Source organism: Chironomus tepperi, unplaced genomic scaffold (genome assembly GCF_022539635.2).
Source record: "Chironomus tepperi strain 1889 unplaced genomic scaffold, CSIRO-AGI_Ctep_v1 contig_486, whole genome shotgun sequence".
Lineage (NCBI taxonomy): Eukaryota > Metazoa > Arthropoda > Insecta > Diptera > Chironomidae > Chironomus > Chironomus tepperi.
Genome location: NW_027226608.1, coordinates 231,879 through 258,669, shown reverse-complemented (window position 1 = coordinate 258,669; position 26,791 = coordinate 231,879). Strand labels below are relative to the sequence as shown.

The 26,791-nt window shown below is 34.7% G+C and overlaps 5 protein-coding genes and 1 long non-coding RNA gene across 6 annotated transcripts; 3 read left to right on the top strand and 3 right to left on the bottom strand.

The window, feature by feature from the left end:
* Positions 1–32: 32 nt before the first annotated feature.
* LOC139099795 (uncharacterized) lies at positions 33–3,276 on the bottom strand. Its single transcript, XR_011545362.1, has 3 exons — positions 3,154–3,276; positions 2,297–2,477; positions 33–1,645 (listed from the first exon to the last, which is right to left on the bottom strand). It is a non-coding gene; the product is annotated as an uncharacterized lncRNA (long non-coding RNA).
* A 517-nt stretch (positions 3,277–3,793) lies between these two features.
* On the bottom strand, positions 3,794–16,143 carry LOC139099781 (uncharacterized). The gene is made up of 4 exons (XM_070652299.1): positions 15,867–16,143; positions 15,655–15,801; positions 14,593–15,118; positions 3,794–4,473 (listed from the first exon to the last, which is right to left on the bottom strand). Exons 1-4 carry the CDS (start codon positions 16,021–16,023, stop codon positions 3,966–3,968), a joined length of 1,338 nt encoding a protein of 445 aa, XP_070508400.1. The 5' UTR covers positions 16,024–16,143; the 3' UTR covers positions 3,794–3,965.
* On the top strand, positions 6,244–14,468 carry LOC139099786 (uncharacterized). Its single transcript, XM_070652308.1, has 2 exons — positions 6,244–6,375; positions 12,990–14,468. The coding sequence occupies exon 2, from the start codon at positions 12,998–13,000 to the stop codon at positions 14,153–14,155; it is 1,158 nt and encodes a 385-aa protein (XP_070508409.1). The 5' UTR covers positions 6,244–6,375; positions 12,990–12,997; the 3' UTR covers positions 14,156–14,468.
* A 267-nt stretch (positions 16,144–16,410) lies between the features above and the next one.
* On the top strand, positions 16,411–18,156 carry LOC139099787 (uncharacterized). The gene is made up of 2 exons (XM_070652309.1): positions 16,411–16,632; positions 17,214–18,156. Exons 1-2 carry the CDS (start codon positions 16,510–16,512, stop codon positions 18,117–18,119), a joined length of 1,029 nt encoding a protein of 342 aa, XP_070508410.1. The 5' UTR covers positions 16,411–16,509; the 3' UTR covers positions 18,120–18,156.
* Positions 18,157–18,593: 437 nt separating this feature from the next.
* Positions 18,594–21,121, top strand: LOC139099782 (uncharacterized). Its single transcript, XM_070652300.1, has 4 exons — positions 18,594–18,845; positions 19,191–19,954; positions 20,011–20,345; positions 20,956–21,121. The coding sequence occupies exons 1-4, from the start codon at positions 18,723–18,725 to the stop codon at positions 21,057–21,059; spliced, it is 1,326 nt and encodes a 441-aa protein (XP_070508401.1). The 5' UTR covers positions 18,594–18,722; the 3' UTR covers positions 21,060–21,121.
* Positions 21,089–23,684, bottom strand: LOC139099785 (uncharacterized). Its single transcript, XM_070652307.1, has 2 exons — positions 23,465–23,684; positions 21,089–22,281 (listed from the first exon to the last, which is right to left on the bottom strand). Exons 1-2 carry the CDS (start codon positions 23,579–23,581, stop codon positions 21,184–21,186), a joined length of 1,215 nt encoding a protein of 404 aa, XP_070508408.1. The 5' UTR covers positions 23,582–23,684; the 3' UTR covers positions 21,089–21,183.
* Between the last annotated feature and the right edge of the window lie 3,107 nt (positions 23,685–26,791).

The following is a 26,791-nucleotide window of genomic DNA, read 5'->3' as shown; positions in this document are numbered from 1 at the left end:
CTTAAACTTTAAATTATAAAAAGAACCTTTCATCATTATAAGTTGAAACTTCAATATAATCATTAATACTGCTTAATTTTGAATTATAAATGCAATGATTTTTAGCAATTGAGATCACATAACAATTTGCATACCCGTATTCCTGTTCAGCTAAAATTTCAATTTCCTCAAATTGATCCTTTAAAATTTCAACTTTTCCCTTCATTTTCCCATCCTTAAATCCAACATTTTCCAAATATAAAAATTTTAAATTTTGCTTACTTTTAATTAATTCAAAAATTTCAAAATCAATTTCGCAAGTAAATGCAAAAGTTATGAAAATTTTTTCTAATTTTTTAAAATTTTGAAAAATATAAAAAAGTTCATTTTTAAAACTTTTTTGTTCCTGATTGTGGATATAAACTTCAAAATCCGTTAAATTTGGAAAATTTAAATTTAAAATTTCTATATTTGAAAAATTTAATCGAATTGGAAAATGAATTTTTAAAATTTTGAGGTTAGAATTTTGGTGGACTTTGTGGCTGTCCAGTTGGTAGGAGTCATCCCTAAACATGTCACAAAATTCATAAAAAATCAACTCTTCAACTTGATGAAAATTTTGGAAAATTTCGTTAAAATCAAATTTTAAATTTGGTGTGCTGAATGACTCACATTTGAGGACTTTCAGGCTGGTCAGTTCCTTTGCGAGATTTTTTGGGGTCGATGGGTCGGAAAATGTGCAATTTTTCAGCACCAACGTGGACAAATTTCCAATTTTGAGGTTAGAATCGTCAAATTTTAATTTTTTGGCCACATTTTCCGGCTCAACATCCATAATGCAATTTTCCGACGAAAATGAGTCCAGGTCTGCATTTATAACCTCAAAATAGCTCAAACTTTTCAATTTCAGCAGTTTTTCCACACTTTTCCCGTCAATTTCCCCAAAATTTCCACTAAAATTTGTCAAATTTTTGCCATTTTTCACCAATTTAACCAAAATTTCATCCCAAATTGGCACCAAAAATTTCAATTCCGTTAAATTTTCCTGCTGTATGAAAATTTCCTCAACAATTTTCCTCGAATTTTCCTCATTTTCATAAAACTCGTTCCACTCGAGTTTGTCAAGTTTTGAATTTTTGAGGAAATTTTTCGTCAATTTTCGAAGTCCTGTGTACGATTTTGGGAAGCTTGCCTGCTTTAGTTCCTTTTGTGTAGCTAGGAATGCCTGCAAACCGTTGGAAAAGTCATCAGCACAATAACTGGAGTTAAATTTGAAAATTTTTAAAATATTTTCCTTCATTTTCAGCCTTTTGAAGTCAAATTTCTCGCAGGCATCAAATGACAAGCTGTGCAGCCTGCCTAGTCCACAAAGATCCAAAACTTCCCCACAGTCATCGACAATTTCAAACTTTTCCAACGTCAGTTCCTCTAAATTCTCAACTTTTGATATGATTTTGTTAAAAATTTCAATTTTGATTCGTGCCTCGATGATTAGCTTGTAGATGAATGTTCCTTGAACGTCGAGGAACTCCCAGAACAGCTCACATCCATCTTCAGTCACATCCTGCATGTAGGATAATTTTAGGTTTCTAAGCTGACGTAACTTGCAGTTGGACATTGGTAATGTGAGAGATTTAAGCTTTTCGAGACGTTCATCGTTGATAATCTGTGGAAATTGAAGGAGATTTGATTATTTATTGAATTTGCAGGCATATTGGGGGTCGTTCACTTATGACGTAGAGCGAAAAATCAACTTTTTGACCCATTTAACCCTTTAAACCCTTCAAAATCCGGCCAATAACCTAATCTCAATCATTTAACAACTCAACCACTTCTTTATGTCCCTATCAAGACAAGAATGATCGTCACGAGAAGTCACTTGAGCAAATCAATTGTTTAAGGCTTATAACCGCACCACCTCCAGCCCAATAGATTCTTCCAGTCAAGATCCAAAAGTCTTGATTTTGATGAATTTACAGGAATAAAACCGATACAGGGACCTATGCTGAGATCAAGAATGAGACCAAAACTGAGACTGAAACTAAAATGAAGTTCTTCGACGTTTTGGTCTCGACAGACGACTAGGAAGTCTTGGTCTTAGTGTTTAGATCTCTTTCCCACTCTCTGATACGTAATTAGTGAACAATCCATCACAACATCCCGTGTGACCTCAACAAATCCCATTTTTGGAACCCAAAAAAGCCATTAGACCACTTATTAGTCATTTTTGATGTTTTGTCATTCAACACGGTGACTTATTCTTAATCTAACGGATACACCACTTGGGCAGTTACTCTACTGAAAATAGAATACTTACAATATCATAAGACTTCAACTGGAACCAAATTTTGTCTTCGTAGATTTTGCAAATAATTTCATAAAATGCTTTGCAAACTAAATGCAGCTGCTTGTGATCTTTTGTGACATAATTTAATATTTTTTCGAGTATTTTGTGAGGTAGGTCAGTGATTGTTAGTTGTTTGTGAGGCTGGATGTTCCTGAAATTTGAATAATATTATTATCTTAATTTGAATGATTATTCAATTGATTGATAAGTGATCAGTTTAGTTAACAGTTGTCCACTGGAGTCGGATTCAAAAATGGAGTTGTACTCTTTTTGGCTTTAAATTTTAAATTAGATTATTTCTAGGAAATCTCAAAGTTGACTCAAATTTTGAATGATATTATTGCATTTAAAATCTAAGTCAACTTTTCTAAGGCAGATAGATGAGATTAATTGATCGTTATTGTTGTTATCTTTCAAAAATGATCAAATGATCGATGATCAATCAGGTTTCTTGATTACGAATAAATTCTTAGCACATTCGGAAGGCACCAGGCAAAGATATCAAAAAATCTGATCTCAGGCCAAGATACAAACAAAATCCAGCACTAAGACTGATCAACGCCGGCCAAAGCTGGTGTATTAATCAATTAACCGGGCAATTTATTCTTAATATACGATAAATAACGACTTACATCTTCCTTATTACACGATTTAAGTATTTTAATTGGTATTATTAAGAGTTTATATACTCCATACAGTAGCACAAGATGCATCAAATCTTCAAAATATTAATACAACAACACTAATTAACAACAACAATCCATGATCGATCCATGACGAGTTTAAATTGAAATAAAATGATCAAAATAAATTACAATTAACTTTACCTTTGTGTTTTATTGATTTGTGACATTTTTGAAATGATTTTAAATTATTTAAATTTAATTTAATGCACATTTGCACTCAAAAAATTAACTTTTTTTGTTTTTTTTTATGTTAGCTCTTAAAACATAAACCAAAATGTAAATAATTATTTTTTTGTTTTTCTATAAATTCAAATGTTTTAAAAGCGTTAAATGAGTTAGAATAAAAATATTTAAAAAAATTAATTTTTTGTTCTTTTAAAAATTATTATTGATATTTATTTAAACTTTAATGAATTATAATTCAAATTATAAATTTTTAAAAATAATAGTTAACATTAAAAAAGTTAACATTTTTAAAGAATAAAATTTAAAAATTTAAATTTTATGAAAATTTAAATTTTATGAAAATTTAAATTATTAAATTTGAAATTTTAAACTATTAAATTTTACAATTACAAATTTTTAAATTCAATAATTTTAAATTCAAAATTTTTAACTTTTAAATTAAATTCAGAATTTTCAGAAACTAGAATTTTAAATTCAAAAATTTGAAAATTTTAATTTTTTTTATTTTAAAATTTCAAACTTAAAATTTTCAAATTTTAATATTTAAAAATTCTAAATTGAAATTTTTAAAAAATTATAGAATTTTCAACTTCCTAAATCAACTAAAACTGAACATTTTTTTTTTTCAAATTAAATTTTGATTTTTTTTTCGTTCAATTCTTTCAACTTTTAACTTTAAAATTCTTAATTTCTAACCGATTTTTCCTTAAAAATTAATAACAAAATATTTCAATTTTTTTCAAAAAAAATCTCAATTTAATTTGTTCCTATTTGTCGTCCTCAAAGCTCGAGTCATCCTTAACCATCCTCTTCTTACTCAACTGCATCAGTTGCTCAACAATCTCCGAATTTGGTGTCACTGGCGTGCCTGATCCTTCACCTTTTGAGTCCATTTTCTTGATAATTCTCCATATTGTCGTCTTCGGTATGCTGTACTTTTTGGCAATCTCATTTTGACTCTTTCCATTCAAAATCTCAGTAATTGCGTTCCTTAATCTGTCATCATAGTCCTCGCCACGTGATCGATTCTTCAGATTGACATTGTCCGGCAGTTGACCCTTCTCGTAAAGCTTTAATTTCTCACGATGTAAGGTCGATATTGGGATGTTGTAGCGTTTACTAAGGCTGATAAGACTCTCACCTTGTTTAATTGCTTCAATTGCCATTACACGAATGTCGTCTTTCTGTTTTTCAGTTTTAACGTAGCCAAGCTTCTTTGCGCGACGCCAGAGGAGAGTCTTTGGGATGTTGTACTTTTCGCTGACAAGTCGGAAGCTGAAAATGAGTTGGAAAATTGGATTAGATTGAGGAATTTTGTAGTTTTTTCACTTAAATTGATCAGATTTTTGTAATTCTCTTTTAAACTTAGCTAATTCAACTAAATCTTGATGATTCTAGGTTCATATTAGCCGAATCCAACCCAATATTGATGATTGTCTTTCAAACTTAGCTAATTCAACTAATTCTTGATGATTCTAGGTTCATATTAGCCGAATCCAACCCAATATTGATGATTGTCTTTTAAAATTAGCTAATTTAACTAATTCTTGATGATTCTAGGTTCATATTAGCCGAATCCAACCCAATCTTGATGATTTTCTTTCAAACTTAGCTAATTCAACTAAATCTTGATGATTCTAGGTTCATATTAGCCGATTCCAACCCAATCTTCATGATTGTATTTCAAACTTAGCTAATTCAACTAAATCTTGATGATTCTAGGTTCATATTAGCCGAATCCAACCCAATCTTGATGATTTTCTTTCAAACTTAGCTAATTCAACTAAATCTTGATGATTCTAGGTTCATATTAGCCGATTCCAACCCAATCTTCATGATTGTATTTCAAACTTAGCTAATTCAACTAAATCTTGATGATTCTAGGTTCATATTAGCCGAATCCAACCCAATTTTGATGATTGTCTTTCAAACTTAGCTAATTCAACTAATTCTTGATGATTCTAGGTTTATATTAGCCGAGTCCAACCCAAACTTGATTGTCTTTATGAGAAAGACAGAATTGAATTATAGTTTTTAAGTTCATTATTAGTTAATAGTTAATGTTGAATTATTGTATTAACGATTGGTTTATACATTTGAATTTGTTAATTTACAATTTGCTTTTGGAACAACTTAACGGTTGAATTAATTTCATATTAGGCATTCACTCATAAGGCGAATTCATTTTACATAGTTGAAGTCCCTTTATACCGCGATTGAGTGAAGTCTTCACAAATTTTCTAAAAATTTTAAATTCCTTTTATAATCCTATTTTATATAATTAAGGCTCAAGTGCCAATAAAGTGAATTAGAATTAAATGAAATTGATGAGTTTAATTTCGCTCAATCACATATTTTTAGAAAATTTTGAAATAAGTGCAAAATTGTGAAAAAGTTGCCAATAAAATAAATCTCGTGCTCTATCCTATTAACTTAATATAAAGTGTTCAATAATTAGTGAATATTGTGAAATTTAATTAACTTAAGTGAGAAATTAAAAGTTTCATAAAAATTCTGAAAAATTTTCAGCGTGTCAAGTTTCGCGAAAATTTCGGTCGCGTAAATTTAAATCGCATCATTTAAAGTCGTGTGAAGCATCTGAAGGCACGGAAAGCAGCCAGCTGAAGTTACCGAATCCTAAAAAGAAGCACTTGATAGATCCAGTTGACCAGAATCATCAGAAAATCTCTGTAGTAAGTAACAATAGAATTTTAACCTTTTTGTTTTTTTTCTCTTTTCACGAAACAAAAAAAACGATTTGCTTACAAGAAGCCAATCCCCGCTAATTCAAGACTACAGAGATACCATTTCTGGTCAACGAGTCGCACAAAAGACTCACATCAAATTCATCAAATCGAATTTTCAAGTAAGGAAGCACATAAAGTCGTCAGACAAGAGACGACTTTTACCGCCTAGCAAAAGGCATTGTTACTAGTCAGTCAACATATAAAGTCGTCAGACAAGAGACGACTTTTACCGCCATTCAAGAGGCACCATACAAGTTGGAAAGTCAACAAGGTCTTCAAGTCGGAACGCATTGTCAGTCAGTCACTTTTCAACAAAGTGCAAACGTTTTTAAGTCACTTTAAATATAAGTGCAAATTTATGTCAGACAGTCAGACAGTAGACGCAGCCTCATCAAGTCGTCTCAAGAGCGATTAGTAAACCAATACAAAGGTGCATTTAATTCGAAGGAAATTTGAAAGTCATCGAGAATCAACGCGAAAGTTCAACATTAATTATTTCTAGCAAGTAGAAAATAATTATTGTCGTAGTGAACTAAACGCATCATTGAACTTGACATTAATCAAGTCGAGTAATTTATTGTGATCAAGTCACATCATCATCATTATTATCATTATTATCATTATCAAATAACCAATCCTTGAACATGAGTGCTGAAGAATTAGGCAGTTTAGCTCAACTATTTTTGGTTGATCCCAATGCAAAGCTACAATATCGCAACAAATATCCAACAAGTAAAGTAATCAACAATTACATTTTTTCTGTGCATTTAGTAAAGGATAATGTACGATGCGCTTTGAATAATTCCTGCAAATGGTTTAATGCACAGCAATTAGAGCAAGAACAAGAGGATCTTCAAAAGTTGGTGCTGTGTATAACATGCAATTGTATTTATCACTTAAGATGTTCAGGAACTGATTTTTCAAAATTGACGGAACAGCAGCTCCCTTGGATGTGTCAAAATTGTCTTGCTAATCCTATGAATGCAGCTGCACAGGCATTGGTGAACTCAGAAAATTATTCTTTATCTTTTGATGATCGAATCAAAGGATTTATTAAGGATGACATGCATCTTGAAGTCTCTTCAGAATCAAGTTCTGATTACGATGAAATGCAGGAACAGTCATTACATGTCAATGGCGATGGACAATTAATATCAAGTAATTTGAGAACCGACGTAAGCAAGTTACAAAGGAAATATATCTCAATACGGAAGTCCAACAAGGAATTAAAACAACTGGTCCTCGCACAGAGCCAACAAATGTCGCAAATTATGGAGTTGCTGCAGTCATCGTCAGCACATATGAGCTCTATTGGAACAAGATCCAATAGAGATACTCAATTGGCGCAAGAGTCCTCATTTGCAAATGCAGTACTCAATGCAAATAAGGCATCGACTCGAATAGAAGAAGAGATCAGACAATCCAGTCAAATTATTAATTCAATGATTGGAGTTAAGGACAGTAATGCAAATCATCAACATGCTGAGCCACGTCCAACAGACATTAGCGATAGTGATAATCACATCGAAACAACTTTGAGGCAGCTTAATAAATTGTCATTGAATGAAATTCGTCGGAACCTGCCAAAGATAGATAAATTTGATGGTAATCCGGAAAGATGGTTGACATTTGAAAGAGCCGTCATGAGGAACTGGACAGAAGGAGAATACTCCGACGAACAAATGAAATCACACATTCGTCAAGCGTTAACAGGACAAGCCTTAGCGCGCATTGACAGTTTGTACTTAAACATGTCATCGCAAAGAATTATGGACTATCTCAAGGATAGTTTTGGTAATTCAAGTATTGTTGTGGAAAGTGCTCGTAATAAATTATTTAATTTGAAACTTGCCAAACCCTTAACTCACGCATCGTGTGTGGAGGTAACGACCCGAATAGCTAATTTTATGGCAGCTTGCAGTTATGCAGGCATATCGATAGCAGATTCCAGTATATCATCCAGGCTTCATAATCAGCTAGAGCCATATCATCAGGAACTTTACTATAAATATTATTATGAAAAACATCCAACAGCAACAACAAGGATGGAGAGACTTGATGTCCAGTTTGAATTTCTCAACAATTTATCCAAGACGTTACCTTTAGGAAATTTCAAATTCGATGATGACAAGGGTACTAAGAATAAGTCTAAGGACTATCAAGTTATGTCAGCATCAGTCAACAACAGCGCATTTAAGAATTCGATTTATAACTCTGATAGTTATAAATATGAGATTCGAGATAACTCAAACGCCAAATACTTGGGCTATAATATGGACAAGGTTAAACAATTGAACAAAAGATGTGCGATCTGTTCGAAAACAAATCATTTCACGGTTGAGTGCAAGGCTTACCGTGACATGAGAATGGATGAAAAGTACAACACCCTTAGATCAAAGGGGATATGCATGAATTGTATATTGACATCAGATCATATGGCGAAGGATTGTGATATCAAATCAGGATGTGGATTTAAGATCGACAAGAACATGAGGTGTACCGCTAAACATCATATAACACTTCATAGAGGAAGAAGTACCTTCAATTCATTCAAACCCTTCAAGAAGCAACAACGAAGGCACAATTCAAATTCCAATGCTGCAAGAGCAAAGGAAAAAATTGAGGAGCATGAACAATTGCAACAACATTCATCATCAACAAATGTTAATCAGCCGTCAGTATCAGGCTTAAATAACCACATATCAGCGGCGGTTCAAAATCAAAAACCAACGCAAGTGCAGGTAGTGCAAGGCTACCCATGCAGTCCACCAGATAGTAGGAGTAGCACCAAACCTTACACAACATTTACTTCTCAATTATGTACGATAGCTGAAAGTTCTCAAAGAACTATAAAATTGTTCAAGACAATTTTTTATGGCAACAAGGTTAATGCTTTAGGCTATGCAATTGGTGATTCAGCGGCGGAAATTACATTAATTAAGAAAGAATTAGTGGATGATCTACAATTAATAGGTGAAGAATGTACTATCGAACTTCAATGGACAGATTCAACAAAAAAATTAGTGGAGGCCAAGAAAGTCAAGTTGAAAATTTCTGGTGTTGGACATGGAAATGAAATACTTGAATTGGACAACTGCTTTGCTGTAGCTGATTTATCATTGCCGCCTCGTTCTTTGAATGTCGAAGCCTTAAAAAAGCAATTTCGTTATTTAAGGAATGTTCCTTTTGCTTCATATGAAAATGCCGTTCCATCCATCTTGATAGGATCAACACACGCTTATGCTTTTGAAGCAATAGAACCAGTTATACAAGATGGAGAAAACAAACCAGTGGCTATTCGAAGTAAGCTTGGTTATACTATATATGGTGGAGCTTTGGAATGTTTGAAGCAAGCGTATACTGTGAATTCAAATCAAGGAGGTGAAATAGAGAATCAAGATGAAGAGATGATTACTGCAAAAGAAGAATTGAACAGAATTTATACTTTTTCGTGCTCCATAGACAGTTTAGGTATCAAACCATACCATGAATATTTTACCAAAGATGAGAAACTAGCAATTGACAAAGTTGAAAAGGGAATAAAGATTTTACCAAATGGTTCAGTGGAAGTTCCACTAATTTGGAAATCGGACAAGCCGATACTTCCAAATAATTATCCAATGGTCTACAAGAGACAAATAGGACAAGAGAATAAATTGAAAAGGACACCAGAATTGTTGGAAGCTTACAATAACAACTTTATGGAACTGATAGAGCAAAATTATGTCCGCCCGGCAACAGAAAAGGACATAAATGGAAAGTGGCCGAATGTAAATTATGTACCGATGTCTTTAGTCGTCAATCAAAATAAGCACCCGATTAAAACACGTAATGTGTATGATGCATCAGCTCGCTACAATGGAACATCATTAAACGACAATCTTCTAATGGGACCGAACTTGTTAGTGGACATGTTGCTACCATTAATGCGAATGCGAATGAACAAGTACGCATTTACTGGTGATGTGAAATCAATGTTTCACAGAATATTCATTTGTGAAGAGGATCAACAATGCCAACGCATCCTGTGGAGACACAATTTGAACGATCCGATGCAAATCTACGTAATGAAGGTAATGCTCTTCGGGCCAAAGTGTAGTCCCTTTGTAGCACAAATGGTGAAAAATAGAACAGCTGAAAAATGGGAGTCCAAGTATCCTAAAGCCGCAAGGGCATTAAAGGAACTCACCTATATGGACGACATGATAAGCAGTGAGGAAACAATAGATTCTGCAATTGAAGTGGCGTCGCAAAGCATCGAAATTCTTAAGTCAATCAATTGGGACCTGATAGGGTTCCAAAGTAACAGCATGGAAGTGCTGCAAGCATTAAAGGTCGAAAACGTGAAGCGTGAAAGCTTCGATTTTTTATCTGCAGAAGAATCCACGTACACAACTAAGGTTTTAGGAGTTGCATGGAACCCTAAAACAGATGCATTCGAATTTAATCTCAACAAAAATGCTTTTATAAAGTTGGTCAAAGAATGTGGACATAAGCCGACCAAGAGAGACCAATGTTCAACTATCGCTCGAATCTTTGACGTATTAGGACTAATAAGTCATTGCATCATTAGAGGAAAAATTCTTTTACAACGATCTTGGAGGAAGAGGCTTGATTGGGATGAGGAAATAGATGATGAAGAGCACAAGGCTTGGTTACATTGGTTAAATGATTTGGAAAAAGTTTCTTTATTGAAAATTCCCCGTCTACGCTTTTCTTCTTATAATATGTCACAAGCTTCTAGTTTGGAACTGCATACATTTTGTGATGCCGGCAAAGAGGCTATCGCAGCAGTAGCATATTTGGTTGGCACATTCAACGGTTATCGTCAAGTCAGCTTTGTAATGTCAAAAGCAAAAGTAGCACCAATTAAAATCAAGACAAAATCCGAGATCAGTGAAATGCCGAGACTCGAATTATTATCAGCATTAATAGCAGCGAGGTTAGCGAACACAATAAGGAAGCTTCATAAAGAGTTTGATTTATCAATGTTTCAATGGACAGACAGTGAAATCGTGCTGCATTGGCTCAAAAACGACAACATCAAACTTCCAAGGTTCACTGTTTCACCGGTGGAAGAAATTCTCGAATTGACAGATCAAAGCCAGTGGAATCATGTAGACAGCAAAAACAACGCAGCGGATTTAGCAACTAAATTTAGGAGATTCAACTTTGCGGACTTCAATAGTGTATGGTTGCAAGGACCTACATTTTTGAAAGTGCCAAAAGAGCATTGGCCGAAACAAAAGGTTATAGTATCACCGCAGTCTATAGTGGGATCTATTGAAAGTATTAATGTAACTCCATTAATAAAACTTCCTCCAATCGACTGTATGCTCGCTAACGATTATATAATTGATATATTAAGCCCAACAATTATTAGTCGTTGGTCCAAATTGGTAAGAGCTGTTGGCCGAGCTCTGAAATTTTATTATGAAGCGATAATTCCATTACTCAAGTCAAAGCAGTGGAATGACCTTCAAGCTAGACAGAAAATTAAAGCAACAAAAAATTTCCACGTTTTAACAAAAGAAGAAATTTTACGTGCTGAACTGTTTATTATTAGAAGGATTCAACGAGAAGCGTATCCTGTGGAATATGAAAAATTAAGAAAAGGAAAGAGGATCAGCAATGTAGAGCTGCTTCAACTGGATGTCTTTATGGATTCTAATGGTCTTATTAGAATCAATTCGAGAGTGGACCCCAAAACTAACTCTTATGCTCAGAAGTTAGCACCGCTCGTGCCGAGGAAAAGCGAATTAAGTCTCGCTTTATTATTTGACTTACATTATAAGTATAGGCATGTTGGTATTGAGGCACAAGTTGCGGAATTCCGTTCAAAGTTCTGGATGCCACAATTGAGAGCAGCTTTAGGTAATGTTAAGTCATTGTGCAACTATTGTGGATTTAGAAGAGCAAATCCCGTCGAATACAAGATGTCAGCGCTACCAAGTGTAAGAGTCGACGCTGATTTAAAGCCTTTTCAGGTAACAGGTCTCGACTGTGCAGGACCTTTTATTGTTCATGCCAGAAACAATCATCAAAAGAAGGTATGGATCTTGATTTTCACATGTGTGATGTCACGATTTATCCAGTTGCACGTAATAGACAGTTTATCATCACTAGCAGTATTTGAGGCTATCATGACTTTGTGGACAAGCCACGGTCCCGTTAAGGAATTCATTTCCGACAACGGCACCAATTTTGTTGGCGTAGCCAATATAATTCATAGCGATAGTGCAAAACTAATCGATTTCCTTAAGTCCTCAAAAAAGGAACTAGAAGGTAGCTTGGCTCAAAAGTCTTATGCATCTTGGTCGTTCATACCAGTACAATCTCCCTGGTTTGGAGCGTTTTACGAACGTCTTATTCAAACAGTCAAAAGATCCATTCAAGAAGCAGTTGAGGGAAAGAAGATATCAAAAACTGAGTTTAATATTGCCTTACAAGAGGCAGCTCATAGGATCAACTGTCGTCCTCTTACTCATAACCCGATCAGCGCAGAGGACGAAGAGGTATTAACCCCACACCATCTTGCTAAATATCGAAGTGGATGGCCACTACTGCCTTCAATACATGGAATCAAATCAATTCCGGATCCCTTGAGTGACAAAGATCAATACAGGCGAGGAAGATTATTAGCCGATGAAATGGCACGAAAATTTGTAGCCTACTATCTTCCTGTACTTACCAAAAGAACTAAATGGTTCAGGAATTTTAAGCCAATAAAAACAGGAGATTTGGTGTTGTTAATTGACCCAAATAAAACAAGGAAAGCATGGGAACGAGCAAAAGTTCTGAAAATTTATCCTGGACGTGATAAAATTGGTCGTGTCGTCGACTTGCTCATGCCTGATGGATCAACAAAGAAAAATCGCAGCGTCAAGCGCTTAGCGAAAATTGAAATTAAAGCTATATGACTAGTTGCATCCAACTTGTCACTATATGAATTATTAAGCTTAGCTCATGAATTATTTTCAAAATTTATTACCTCGTACAAGACGAGATATTTAATTATCATTTTTATTCTTATTATCGTTTTAGTAAAGAAGATGGTCCTCCCTCAATCTGATGCACAATCTGTTCCTGTGACGCCTTACTATATATTACGTATCGATGAAATTCCAACACGAATCAGCCTCTATCAATTATTATTAAAGCTGTCACCGTATTCTCGCCACATTATTGGAATCGCTCGGACTGCTGATTATCGTGCTAAACGCTTGGGTCGTACGATTTTTGTATATTGTACATCATTAATTGATGCACGCTTTATGGAACAGACATACATCGACTTAGTATGTGATGGCAGAGACGCTCAAGCTCCTACGATTGTAGACTCAGTTTTGGGAAGAGCAACATTATTGACAAGTCATGGCAGCGACCGCTACGCAAGCATTCCGGTATCAGTACATATCAAAGGCTTGATTAAACAGCGTGGACGTGAAGGTGCAACTAATTATTTACTGCAAATAATTACATCATTCGAAGACACAGCAACAATAACAGGCATTCGTCTAAATTATGACGCTCGCAAAGCCAGCACACGCAGTGACGGTTTTGTAACCTATTTAAATCAAAGAGAGGCTCGAGAAATCGGTGGTGAGACAAATCCCACTAAGCATTTAGTATTTGGTCGTGAAGTATCTGCATTATTAAGTGAAAATGTTCCGATGTTGGTCAGAATTCCGGACTCTCATATCTTCAATCTTGGCATTTGTGAATGGTCAATTGATGCTGAACGTATGAATCAGCTCGTCATTAAGCACAAATCATCTACAAAGCCCCTTCGTAAAAAGTCAAGCAAGCTGACTAATCGTGACGTGATAAATTCCCAGAATGTACAAGACATTCAGGAATCTACAACAAGTCCCATCATAGTTGCTCAGGAACAAGTCCCGAGTACTTCAGTTATTGCACCACAACCAACTACAAGTGCATCAAGTGCACTTAATGTCAATTCACAAATCAGCGCCACAAGTACCACGAAAGATGTCACACGACAAAAGATTCGTATAGTCTATGATTCATCGGATGACGAAATTCGCTTAGCGACACCAGTTAAACGCAAGGTTATAAACTGGAGTGCAAAGGTGGCCTCAAAAAAGGCACCTGATTCCACGTCAAGTTCATCATCATCGTCAGCTGAAGAAAACAGCTTATTAATCAATGAGGACATTTTATTAGAGGAGGATGAAGAAACAAAATGAATTTCTGGTTGGCCGGAGGATGTCTTTATGAGAAAGACAGAATTGAATTATAGTTTTTAAGTTCATTATTAGTTAATAGTTAATGTTGAATTATTGTATTAACGATTGGTTTATACATTTGAATTTGTTAATTTACAATTTGCTTTTGGAACAACTTAACGGTTGAATTAATTTCATATTAGGCATTCACTCATAAGGCGAATTCATTTTACATAGTTGAAGTCCCTTTATACCGCGATTGAGTGAAGTCTTCACAAATTTTCTAAAAATTTTAAATTCCTTTTATAATCCTATTTTATATAATTAAGGCTCAAGTGCCAATAAAGTGAATTAGAATTAAATGAAATTGATGAGTTTAATTTCGCTCAATCACACTTGATGATTGTAGCTTCAAAGTAACCAAATCTGATCCCAATATACCCAAACTAAGCACTCACCTGCTGCTATTCGACAATATCTCATTAACCGCCTGTTGCATGATCGACTCATCGACATTTTTAGAATTTAATTTTGGTGTTGATGTTTTGCTGCTTCTTAATTCAATCGGTTCCATTACAGTTTTCTTCTTTTTATCCTGTTTAACCTTAACAACATCACTTGATGTATCAACAGCCATTGTCGGTGATGTCTCAGCTTCCGGTATAACATTAACAAGTTCAAAATGTTCCTCAACTGTCTCATCCTCATCCATAGCATCCTCATAAGCAATGTCTGTATCCTCAATATTTGAAATCTCATAAACTTCCAGAATCTGCTGCTCGCCAGTCGCCGTCTTTTGAGTCATTTCATATTCCGTGTTGTCTTCAGTTGTTGTTGTGTATTTGATATCGGTGCTAAAGTCTTCAATCATTGTGGTGATATTGGGTTGAGCTTGAGTCGCTTCAACTGGATTGTCAAAGACGAGCTTCTTCTCGCAGCTGATTGTGGCTTTGAGTTGAAGGAGATTGCAGGCTTCGATGAATTCTGAGGAAGAGATGAAAGGGGGAAGTTGGGGTTAAATTTTGGAGATAAATATGAATTTGAGGGGTAATATGAGCGGATGGGAACAATGAGCAGATCAAGTGATGAGCGGATGAGAGCAATGAGCGGAACAAGAGATGAGCGGATCAAAGGATGAGCGGATGTGAGATGAGCGGATCAAGAGATGAGCGTATCAAGGGATGAGCGGATCAAAAGATGAGCGGATCAAGGGATGAGCGGATCAAGAAATAAGCAAATTAAGGGATGAGCGGATCAAAGGATGAGCGGATCAAAGGATGAGCGGATCAGGGGATGAGAGAGGATGAGCATGAAGATGAACCCAATTATGGTTTATGATCCAGTCAAAAAGCACTATATTAAGGGTAATTGGATCCAAACCCCCAATTTTCACCATCACGTAACCTCCGAACATCCCCATTGGCGCCAAACAATTTTACAACCCAAAATTCAATAACCTTGGTGCTGTATCTTCCTAATAAACCTCAATATCCATCTTTTTATTCAATTATATCACTTACCTCCCATCAATCGAGTCTCCAACGACACAAATCCAATGTAAATGTACTCAACGACCTTCCGCATGATGTCTGGATGTATGTCAGGCACAATAATGTTTATAACTTCCCGCTTGTCAACAATATTCTTCAATAATGAGTTGAAAAACTCTAAAAATGGACATTAAAGTCATTTAAAATGTCAAATGCAGTCTTAAATCTCATATTAAGCTTACCACTAGCCAATGCCAGGACATAACTGTTGATTTTAACAGCAATATGATCCTTACATATGAAATTAACATCTTTATCCAATTCATTTGCCCATGAATGCCGCAATGCATCAAGAAATTCCTTATTTTTGTCAATTCGTGTGTTAATTACGAAAGACATGATTGGTGACTTAATGACTTGCTGGATATAGCTTGATGAAAAATGACAAAAAGTTTGATAAAAAATACACAAAAAAAAATATGATTTTTTGAATGTTTTGTTTGTGGTCTTTTTCGCGATCGGACCTTGCGGAAGTGAAAGTTTCTCGGATGAGTTTGAATTTTTTTTGACCGTTATGAAATTTTTTTGAATTTTTGACAATTTTTTGAATCAAAATTCATTGAAAATTCAACAAAAATTCAAATTTTCATCAAAAATCCATCAAAATTCTAAATTTATCCTCAATTTCCATCAAATACCCAACTCAGTCTACTTTTGGCGGGACGGTCGGACTACCCAAAAAGTCCGAACCATCCATTTGTTTACAAAACAATTCTCATCAGATGTTAAATTGGTACAAAAATAAGAAATTGACAAAACTTTACTTTTTGTCAAATTTATTGACAATTTCAGCGAGTTCGACTACTCAAATTAGAATTGTACAAGATGTCACTTGACGATAAAGTCTGTCGTGTCTGTCTTCAAGCTCAGACGACGTCAAAATTTAATCAAATTTTTGATAATAATGGAAAAATAGGAAAACAAATTTATGAATTGTGTGGACTTAAGGTGAGGAAATTTGATGGGGTTTTTGAGGGTGTTTGGTGTTGATGGCATCATGCAGGAGCTGGGGATGTGTTCAGAAGGGGATGGGGACTTGGGGTAAAACCCCTCTCCTTCCTCTGATCTCTTTCTTTGATCAAATACGACCAAATCTTACTATTTGACCTAAATTTAGTAAGTAATGGAGACCTAGAGTGAATGAACAGTGAACAATGTGACTCTGGCATGGATTCGACCCTCCAGAGTCACTTTAGAATGACCATCATCGACCTGAGCATGGTTTCTGGTCAGAGTAACGCCTTGTGTCTTCCTGCTGATTACTAGAATAGCACAAGTCGGTTGATTGATCCCAAATCAGCTTCTAGGATGTCCTGACTCTGGTATGATGTCGGATTTGACTTGAATCTGACCTTGAAGTCATAGCCACACGACCCTGTTGTCGGATTTTTGATCGATTAACCAGCTTCAGCAATTCTGGTCAATGTCAATCCAACATCAAGTAGATGCCCAAATATAACACATTTCAGACTATTCCTGACAATTCAATAATTCAAATAATTCTTAATTCCCAACAATTTCAATTCCAGATCCTCGAATTCAAGCAATGTCCAGCCTTAATATGCCCAAAATGCACAGAAAATCTCCTAAAAGCTATCGAACTTCGCAACTCAATTTTAGACAACAACAGACACTTCAATGAGATCTACAAACTGTGTCGATTTGAGGAATATGACATTGACTTTCCAGCAGATTCAAGTCAGTGGCCAGTACAGGACATAAAAAGTGAAGCAATGTCCTTCTCAGACTACACAATCAGCAATGCTGTTGATAATTATCATTCATTAGAGACACAAGGCTTTATAATAACGGAAGTGAAGCAAGAGCCTGAATTTACTGAAAATCCGTCCACAGATCCAATGGACATAAAGGAAGAACCAGAAGAAATACAAAATTATGAATTTAATTACAATCCATCTGACGATCTAGACAACTGTGATAATTATCTAGATGAAATCAGTCAGTCCACAAGTCAGTATTCAAGCGAGCCTGTCCACTACCCAAAAAGACGTCCATTAAGTCCCGGTCAACTTGAACGTAAACGTGAACGTGACAGACTCCGAAAGCAAGAAAAGCGTTCAAATGAGACAGCAGAAGAACGTGAAGCTAGAAAGCAGGCAAATGCAGCCAGACAACGACGAAGACGTGAAATGCTGAAAGATGAACGTTTAAAGACTAAAGTACGGTCGGTAATAAGAAGACGTGATGAAACTGAAGAGCAACGACAGAAAAGACTTGAATCAGAGAGAATCAGAATGGCTGAACGGAGAAAAACTGAAACGGAAGCTGAAAGACAGAAGAGATTAGCGGCAGAACGTGCGAGGGTGGCTCATAAAAGGAGGACGGAAAGTGAGGAAGCAAGGAGGAAGAGGCTGGAAGAGCAGAGGATTAGGGTGGCACAAAGGAGAAGTGCTGAACGGACGAAGAGAAATTAAAATTTAGGAAATAAAAGTTATTGCTTAATTTATTGAATTTTTGAGTGTTTTATGAATTTAATGTTGGGGATTGTCACTTGACCCAGGGTCAGGTCAGTGTATGACCAGGTTAGGCTAAGATTGGATCCTCTTCCGAGCTGCGATAATGCAATAAACCGCAATTTTCACTGCAAAACTGATTTAAATCAGCTGTTCCGGTATTGTCAAGGCAACTAAGCCTATTGCAGTTAATATCGTCGTATGTAGAGGTGCCCTAGTAAGCACATTATGCTGTTCGGGGTACCTACATTCTGGATATGCCTCTGAGTAATAGACTCATTTGATCTTTTGTGAATAAAGCACCAGAATTTGACTTTTTATTTTTAAACCAAAAATTGTGTTACAAAAATTGAAAAAAATGCGCTCTAAATCATCTTGCCTTCCCTACTTGCCTATTGTCCGAACAACTCAAATTCCGGACTATCCATTTGTTTACAAAACATTTTGTTTCCACAATCAGGTACATCAAACGAATAGTTTACTAAACTAACTTTATATCCAAATAATCTCAACAAAACTTCATGTGACTGCTGATTAATCACCTCACAATTGCACAAGACAGTCATGTCAGTGGACGGTAAAATGTGTCGAGTCTGCTTAGCAGCTCAAAAGACGTCAAGATTTAATCAAGTTTTCGGAAATAATGGAAAAATTGCAAAACAAATTTATGAAGTTAGCGGAATTAAGGTGAGAAAATTGATGACAATTTAGACTTGTGGGGATCAAGTTTGAGGGGTTTTGGGGAACAAGGGTATGTGGTCTCGGTCTTGAGGCTTGTTGAGACTTGGAATTGGTCTCGGTCTAAGTAATTCATCGAATCAGAGACTTCAGGAACAATTATTGCAAAAAAATTGAGGTTTGCCTCATTGTGTCGCTCGGAAACAGCTACCCGAGCAGCACATAGGCTCTCTTAGTAGCCCAAAGCAGCTCACAGCTTCATATGACCCTAACACACCTCATTTGTACCCCAAAACCCTCAAATTCCCCTCATTCACCCCAAAATAACTAAACTACTCAAAATTTCACTTCCAGATCCTCGAATTCAAACAATGTCCAGCCCTAATATGTCCAAAATGTACAGGAAATCTCCAAAAAGCTCTCGAACTTCGTAATTCAATTTTAGTCAACAACAGACACTTCAATGAGATCTACAAAGTATGTCGATTTGAGGAATTTGACATTGAAATAACAGCTGAAGCTGTGACTGAATATGATGAATGGTCAGTGGAAGTTGTGGATGAAGAGATGGAAATCAAAAGTGAGCAGATAGGAGGAGATGCTGATGGATATTATAAAGAGTCTGATGAGTTTAGGATAGCTGATGACATCAAGAAGGAACCAGAAGATGAGGACGAGCAGTTCACGACAGGGACGAACATTTTTGAGAATCCAGGAACATATTTAATTGAAATTAAGACAGAAATCAAGGAAGAACCTGAGGAAATTCAAGAATTTAAGTTTAGTGACTTACCAGAGGAAGTGCTGCATGCTTTAGACAGTGATAATTCAGATGAGGAAGATGATGATGAATATTTGGAGGAATCAACAAGTCAGAAGTCCAGGAAACGGAGTCGGAAGGACAACTTAAAGGCATTCAATAGCTCACAATATGGACATAAATCCAATAGTGACCTAGACAGTCAGGAACATGCAGGAACAGCTCATAATCCAAAGAGAATGAGATTGAGTAATTCTACAGCAATTAGTGATAAGAAATGGATGTGCTGCTATTGTGGAGAGAGTTTTGGAACTAAGGTAGACAGTGTGCAGCATAGGAAGACTGAACATCGGGAAGAGTAAGTAGAAATGATGAATTTTGTGTTAATTCCTAATAATAATCTCCAATTTCCAGAGAACAATCCCTCAACTGCCGTCACTGCCAAATGCAATTCACCCAAAGTCATCATCTGCGCATCCACATCAAGTACACACATCTGCAAAAATCCTTCGTCTGTCCAAAATGCAGCTCTAAATTTGGCAATCAGGATGCTTTTAAGAATCATATGAGAAGTGAGAATAATCAGCGGAATTTTGTGTGTAAAATATGTTCAGCATCATTTATACTGAAGAGTGGATTAGGAAGGCATATGAGGAAGCATGAAGCTGACAAGCATGAATGTGAGGATTGTGGACTGAAGTTTGCGTCGCTGGATGTGTTGAAGAATCATAAGAAATTTGTGCATTCGAGTAAGTTTGAGCAAATTTGAAGAAAAATTAAAAAAATTTAAAAATCAAAAAAAATCTGGAAATTTAAAAAATTTGAAAATTGAAAAAAACTTAAAGAAATTTAAAAAAATTTAAAAAAGAAAGTTGAAAAGAGTTGAAATTTTTAAAATTTTTAAATTTTTTTGAATTCTTGAATTTTTTTATTTTTTTTTTTTTAATAATTTTCAATTTTTGAATTTATTAAAGTAAGTTTCAATTTTTTTATTATTTTTTTAAATTTCAATTTTTTTAAAATTTTCAACTTTTTAAAATTTTCAATTTTTTCAATTTTTTCAATTTTTTCAATTTTTTCAATTTTTTCAATTTTTTCAATTTTTTCAATTTTTTCAATTTTTTCAATTTTTTCAATTTTTTCAATTTTTTCAATTTTTTCAATTTTTTCAATTTTTTCAATTTTTTCAATTTTTTCAATTTTTTCAATTTTTTCAATTTTTTCAATTTTTTCAATTTTTTCAATTTTTTCAATTTTTTCAATTTTTTCAATTTTTTCAATTTTTTCAATTTTTTCAATTTTTTCAATTTTTTCAATTTTTTAAATGTTTTCAATTTTTTCAATTTTGTCAATTTTTAGAACTCAAACCCTTCAGATGTGGATCATGTCACGAAACATTCGAGTTCAAGTACCACCTGCAAAGTCACTTAAGTAAAGGAACCTGCTCAACCGACTGGAAATAAGCCTCAAAATTCAATAAAAAATCTCAAAATTTTTCAATATATAAAAAATTTTATTTAAATATTCCAAAAAAGTCGTTAAATTTCTAATAAAATTTCAGTCTACATCTTCATCAAATCACGCACCTTAATTGTCATCCTCCTCGCTCCTCTCACTTCCCCCACTACGTCTCTTAAATGCCAATCCATGTCGTACCTTAATTTTCTGAACATTTGCCGGACATGTCCCAAACATTTGTGCCAACTGCCTTACTGTCAGCTGTGGATGAATTTTCAGCATTTCGATGATTTTTTCCTCACGTTCGACATTTCCAGTTCCTGCTTTACGTCCAGCACCAGGTCTTTTGATTATTGGACTCTTGTTATTCTTAAAATTCTCGATTATCCGTCCGACGGTCGTCCTAGGCACATCAGCCCACCTGGACAGCGCTGTAATGGTCACTGTCGGATCCTCTAAATATTTTTGAATTATTTTTTCCCGCTGTGAGCCACGATGGACGTCCAGCAAGGCTGAATCAGTCATGCTGCAATTTTGACAGCCATTATCGGACATGTGACCGCAGTTCTGACATAGCGAGGATGTTGGCTGGGTTGGTGACTTACGGGAACTGAGGGCGGACAGGAGTAATGGAAATTCTGAATTATTTGTGGCAGTTCCGCTGTACTCTCCATAATTATAGTCATCATCCTGCATATCGTCATTAAAAGTTGGATCTGATGCCTCAAAAATGTCAAATTTGTCGCCGTCCTCGGTCTTAATTGTGACTTTATCAGCAGCTGGCACGTCCAGTTCCTCAACTTCATCTTCCATCGGTTCCTGTTTGATGAATGATTCTTGAATTTTTGCTACTTTAAGGCTTGATTCCTTATTTTGTGTAAAATTTTGCTCAGTTTCGGAATTAACAGTAAATTTTTCAGTCAGCAGGTCCTTAATGTAGCCTTGGATATTAAAAGCTGGCAAATTTTCAGTTCCTTTTGTCAGGCAGTGCTCGAGAATTTCGGAATTTTTATGCTGTTCTGGTGCTGGATGGATTTTGGACGGTCCACAGTCAAAATTGTCATCGACTTTGATGCCACACAGGAGACTGCGGAGCTTTGACTGGGAATAAAAATCGGTAAAATTTTTGTGATTTTTGATGAATAAATTGCGAAATGAGATGGCCTTGGTGAGGTCGTTGATGCACGATGGACATAGTAAGGCTGGAGACTCTTTGATGTTTGGGATCTGAAATTAGAGTGGATATGAAATTTTTAGAGATTGGATATTGATGGGAAATTAGGGAATTTTTAGCAAATTTTGGGAGAAATCAAATGAAGTTGACAGAAGTTTAGCAGACTTCTGATGGATTTTGTCAAATTCGTGGCAAATTTTGACTGAATTTTGGCAGATTTTTGACACAGTTTTATAAGATTTTGACAGGTTTTTAGCAGATTTTGAAAGAAATTGAACAAAATTGATGGAATTTTTCATGGATTTTAGCAAATTTAGACAGAATTTAATCAGATTTCTGACGGATTTTGACTAACTTGAGGCAAATTTAGGAAGATTTTGACAGAATTTTGGAATTTTTGTTGGTTGAGCTGATTTTCAGGCAAAATTTGGATAGTTGTTGAAGAATTTTGTGTTCTTTAACTGAACTTGATCAAGTTGGTTTTTTTTGACAAAATGAATATAAATTGTAGCAAAATTTGTAATTTTAAACTAAATCTGGCAGAATTTTTGTGAATTGTGAAAAATTTCAGACAAAATTTAGTGAATTTTTGACAGAATTTGAATTTATTTGTCCAAATTTGACAAAAATTGATCAATTTTCAGATTATTTTGTCGAAATTCATGCAATTTTTGTCAATTTGCACAAATTTGGCAGAAACTGACAGATTTTAAGGAGATTATTACGAATTTTAGTCAAATCATAATCAAATTTCATCAAAAATTGACAAATTTTCACCAAACTTTTCAATGTTCGCATTTAATAACCCTCAAATTCACCACAATCCCACCCATCACGTCCACCTGCCCTCGCTTCACCCAACAACAACCAAAAAATCCTCCAAACATTCTAATAAGATTCACACAAAACAGCCTAATCACTCAATAACACAAAAAATTTCATTTCAATGACGAAAATTCACAATTATTTCACAATATTCTCAATAATTCCATCAATGCAGCATATAAAAATGGGTCAATAAGTGCCTAACTGTCTCAAAAACTGAACAATATTCGGCAATGTTATTCAAAGTAGAGTCATTGACCAGCCAAAACCTTGTAAATATTTTTACGCAATAGTGTGAAGGACGACTGACTGAATAACTGCGATTAGTTCCATTTATGCTGGTTTTTGGAGGATTTTTTTTTTGAAATTTCTTGAATTTTTCTATTTAATTATAAAAATTTGCAAATTTACCTTCAAATTTGTCAATTCAAAAACAAAATTTGAAAGTTTTCCATTTTCTGTGAATATTGACGTCAATTTATTGTCACTGTCTGGTGTCATGCATGCCCGGCAGACATTAAAATTCATTTTTTATTGTAATAATTGCACTTAAATTTGATTTTTTTAATATTATTAAAATGTAGAACTTTTTGTTTATTTTTTTTTTCTTTCTTTTTTTATTCTTGTCTTTTTTGTTTTGATTTTAAAAATGTTTGAAAGCTTTTTGCCCCCCACTTGGATGTACTTTCTGTTTTTTGTGGGCAGAGTCACATTGTGGATTTGAAATTAAGTTTAACGGATGAAATGAAGATCATGTTGGGAATTTTGATGTTGATTGAATGAAAAATAATTGAAATTGATGGAATTTTGACTAAATTCGATTTAAATTATTCAAATTTAATGAAAATTTGGAAGATTTTCAATTGCATTTGATAACATTTTATTAAAATTGGTAAAATTTTGCATAAATTTGATGAAAATTTGCAGAAACTTGATCAGATTTTGTAGAAATTTCGCTAAAATTTGTAAAAAAATTGTCAAATTCAGTGAAAATTGCCAAAAAAATCACAGAAATTAGTGAAAAAATTATCAAATTTGTCAAAGATTTCCAGAAATTTCATCAAATTTGTAGATACTTTGAAGAAAAATTGCAGAATTTCGATTGCAAAAAATGATAATCAGCAACATTTTAATGTTTTGTGCAATTTACCTTGTTGATTGCTGATTTTAAAAACAATGAATCTTCGTACCCTCAAACTATTCAATTTCCAATTTTTGCGGGAAAGATCAAGTCAATTTTTATCAAAATAATTTAAATTAATTTTGATCAAATTACTCAATAATTCCAATTACCCAACCCTTCCAGGTACCATTTTCCAAACATTTCCACCAAATCTCAATTATTTGTTGTCCAATAACAATGATTGTTTATATCAGGTACAAAGTCATCCAAACATTTTCTACCTGATCGATTCTCATTAACTAAACTTTCAGTATAAATAATCAACAAGATTTAACAAGATCATCAATTCAGTTTTGAATTACAACAAGTAAAGTCATTTAAGCACTTAAAAATTTGTCAATAATTCAATTTTGAATCTCAAAACTCAAAAAATCATCAGAATTTAATTTAAAAATCAGCAGAAAATCAGTAAATTCAATCACAGATCAACTAAAGGTCAATCAGTCGACATCAATTAATAATCAGTAACATAACCTCAAAATATCAATAAAATAACCTCAAAATCATCAAAAATGGAATCACCAAGAGTCACCCGTTCACAAAAATCAGTCTCATACGATCAACTCACAGTCCGTACAGTCCAAAACAACATCAGTCGTGCTTACGATGCAGCACCAAAGAAGAAGCGACAACCAAGCTTAAGAGTCGTTGTACTCAAGAAGAACTACCGTAAAAGTTTAATCGAGGATATTCAGGAGAAGAAGAAGGCACAGCAAGCCTCATATACAGCTAAGGATGTTGGCGATAGATTAAGGAAGATCCAAATCTCAGCTGAGTCATCCAGCCATATCAAACCAATCGGATTCAAGTCTGTAGAAGCTGACAATGACTCATTATCGTCATGCTCATTAAGGAGAACCAAGTCATTCAATGAGAAACGATCACTTGACTTGAAAAGATCACGAGTTGACCACAAGGCAGCTCCAAAGCCAATGTTCAACCTTGACAGACCGTACTTTGACTTATCAAAGCCTGTCGACCTCAGCGTGGCCAACATTCTATCCAAAATTGTTCCACCGACACCAACAAAGCATAAACCAGAGGAACCAGAACAACCGAAAAAGGCAAACTTTGGATTCTCGGGACGTTCCTTATTCCAAGACATTAAGCCACAAAGTAGCTCAACAATTCAAAGCAGTAAGCCACAAAACATCCCAAAAAGAACTGACAATTCATCAACATCTTATGTCAGCAATGCAGCAGCAAGTCATTCAGCTAAAATTGCCGAATTGAATGCAAAGATGAGATATGCAAGGCAATTGGAGAAGGAATTTAATGAGAATAAGATTAAGAGACAAAGAGATGAAGTTGAGGAGAAGGAACAGACAAGCAAGAGACGATTGAGCTTTGGGCTGAGTCATATTCATAATTTGGTTAAGGCTAGACGTGAAGAATAAGATGGAAATTAGAATTAAGAGACTGAATTAATTAGATATTGGAATATTGTTAAGTTTTGACTAAGAATTTGTTAAATTTGTTGTAAATAAAAGAATTTAAATTTAAAAATTGGAAAAAAAAAATTGTTTTTGTTGATTTTATTTCAGGAATTCTAACCTAAAAATTGAAACTTAACCTAAAAAATTGGAAATAGGCAACCTAACCTATAATATCCTACAACTTGATAATCTGATAATTGACAATCTAGCCTACAAATTGGCCACTTAACCTTCAAATTGGGAACCTAACCTAAAAAAAAATTGACAACCTAACCTAGAAAAATTGACAACCTAACCTGTAAATTGGGAATTTAATCTAAAAATTTGGGAATCCAACTTAGAAAAAATGACAACCTAACCTACTAATTAGGAACCTAACCTCAAAAATTGACAATTCAACCTACAAATTTAGAATCTAACCTAGAAAAATTGGCAACTTAACCTGCAAATTGGGAACCTAACCTAAAAAAATGGCAATTTAACCTACAGTTTGAGAATCTAACCTACAAAAATTTGCAACTTAACCTAAAAATTGGGGACATAATCTACAAATAGGCAACCTAACCTACAAATTTGCAACCAGAAAATTGGAAGCATAACCTGAAAATTGGCAACATAGCCTCAAAATAATTAAATGCACAATTAATTTGAGTAAATAAACTGTTAAACCTTTATTAAATTAACAAAACCCTTCTCCACACCAACCTCACGAATCCTCATGAAAATGCCCCCCAAAGAAGTCAATCGGCAGTCCCGATACACAGTCACACACCTCCTTCTCAAATATACCAAATTCACAATCAATTTCCTCATCCAAACAAACACATCTACACGTATCGTGATCAAAAATGCCCTTGCCGGTGCACTTCTCAACAACAGCACATACACAGTCGCACTGTTCCTCACTATAAACAAATCCAGCTGGACAATGTGGCCGAACACCTTTAACACATCCACAAATTCTCTTATCAAATATATGACCGACTTCACAGCCATCGTCATCGAGTTTTGGATCACATACACAGTCACACTTCCTATTATCGAATATAAAGTTAGGTTGACATGTCTTGTTAGCATTACAGATGCAGTCACACTGTTGATCACTCCATATGAAGTCAT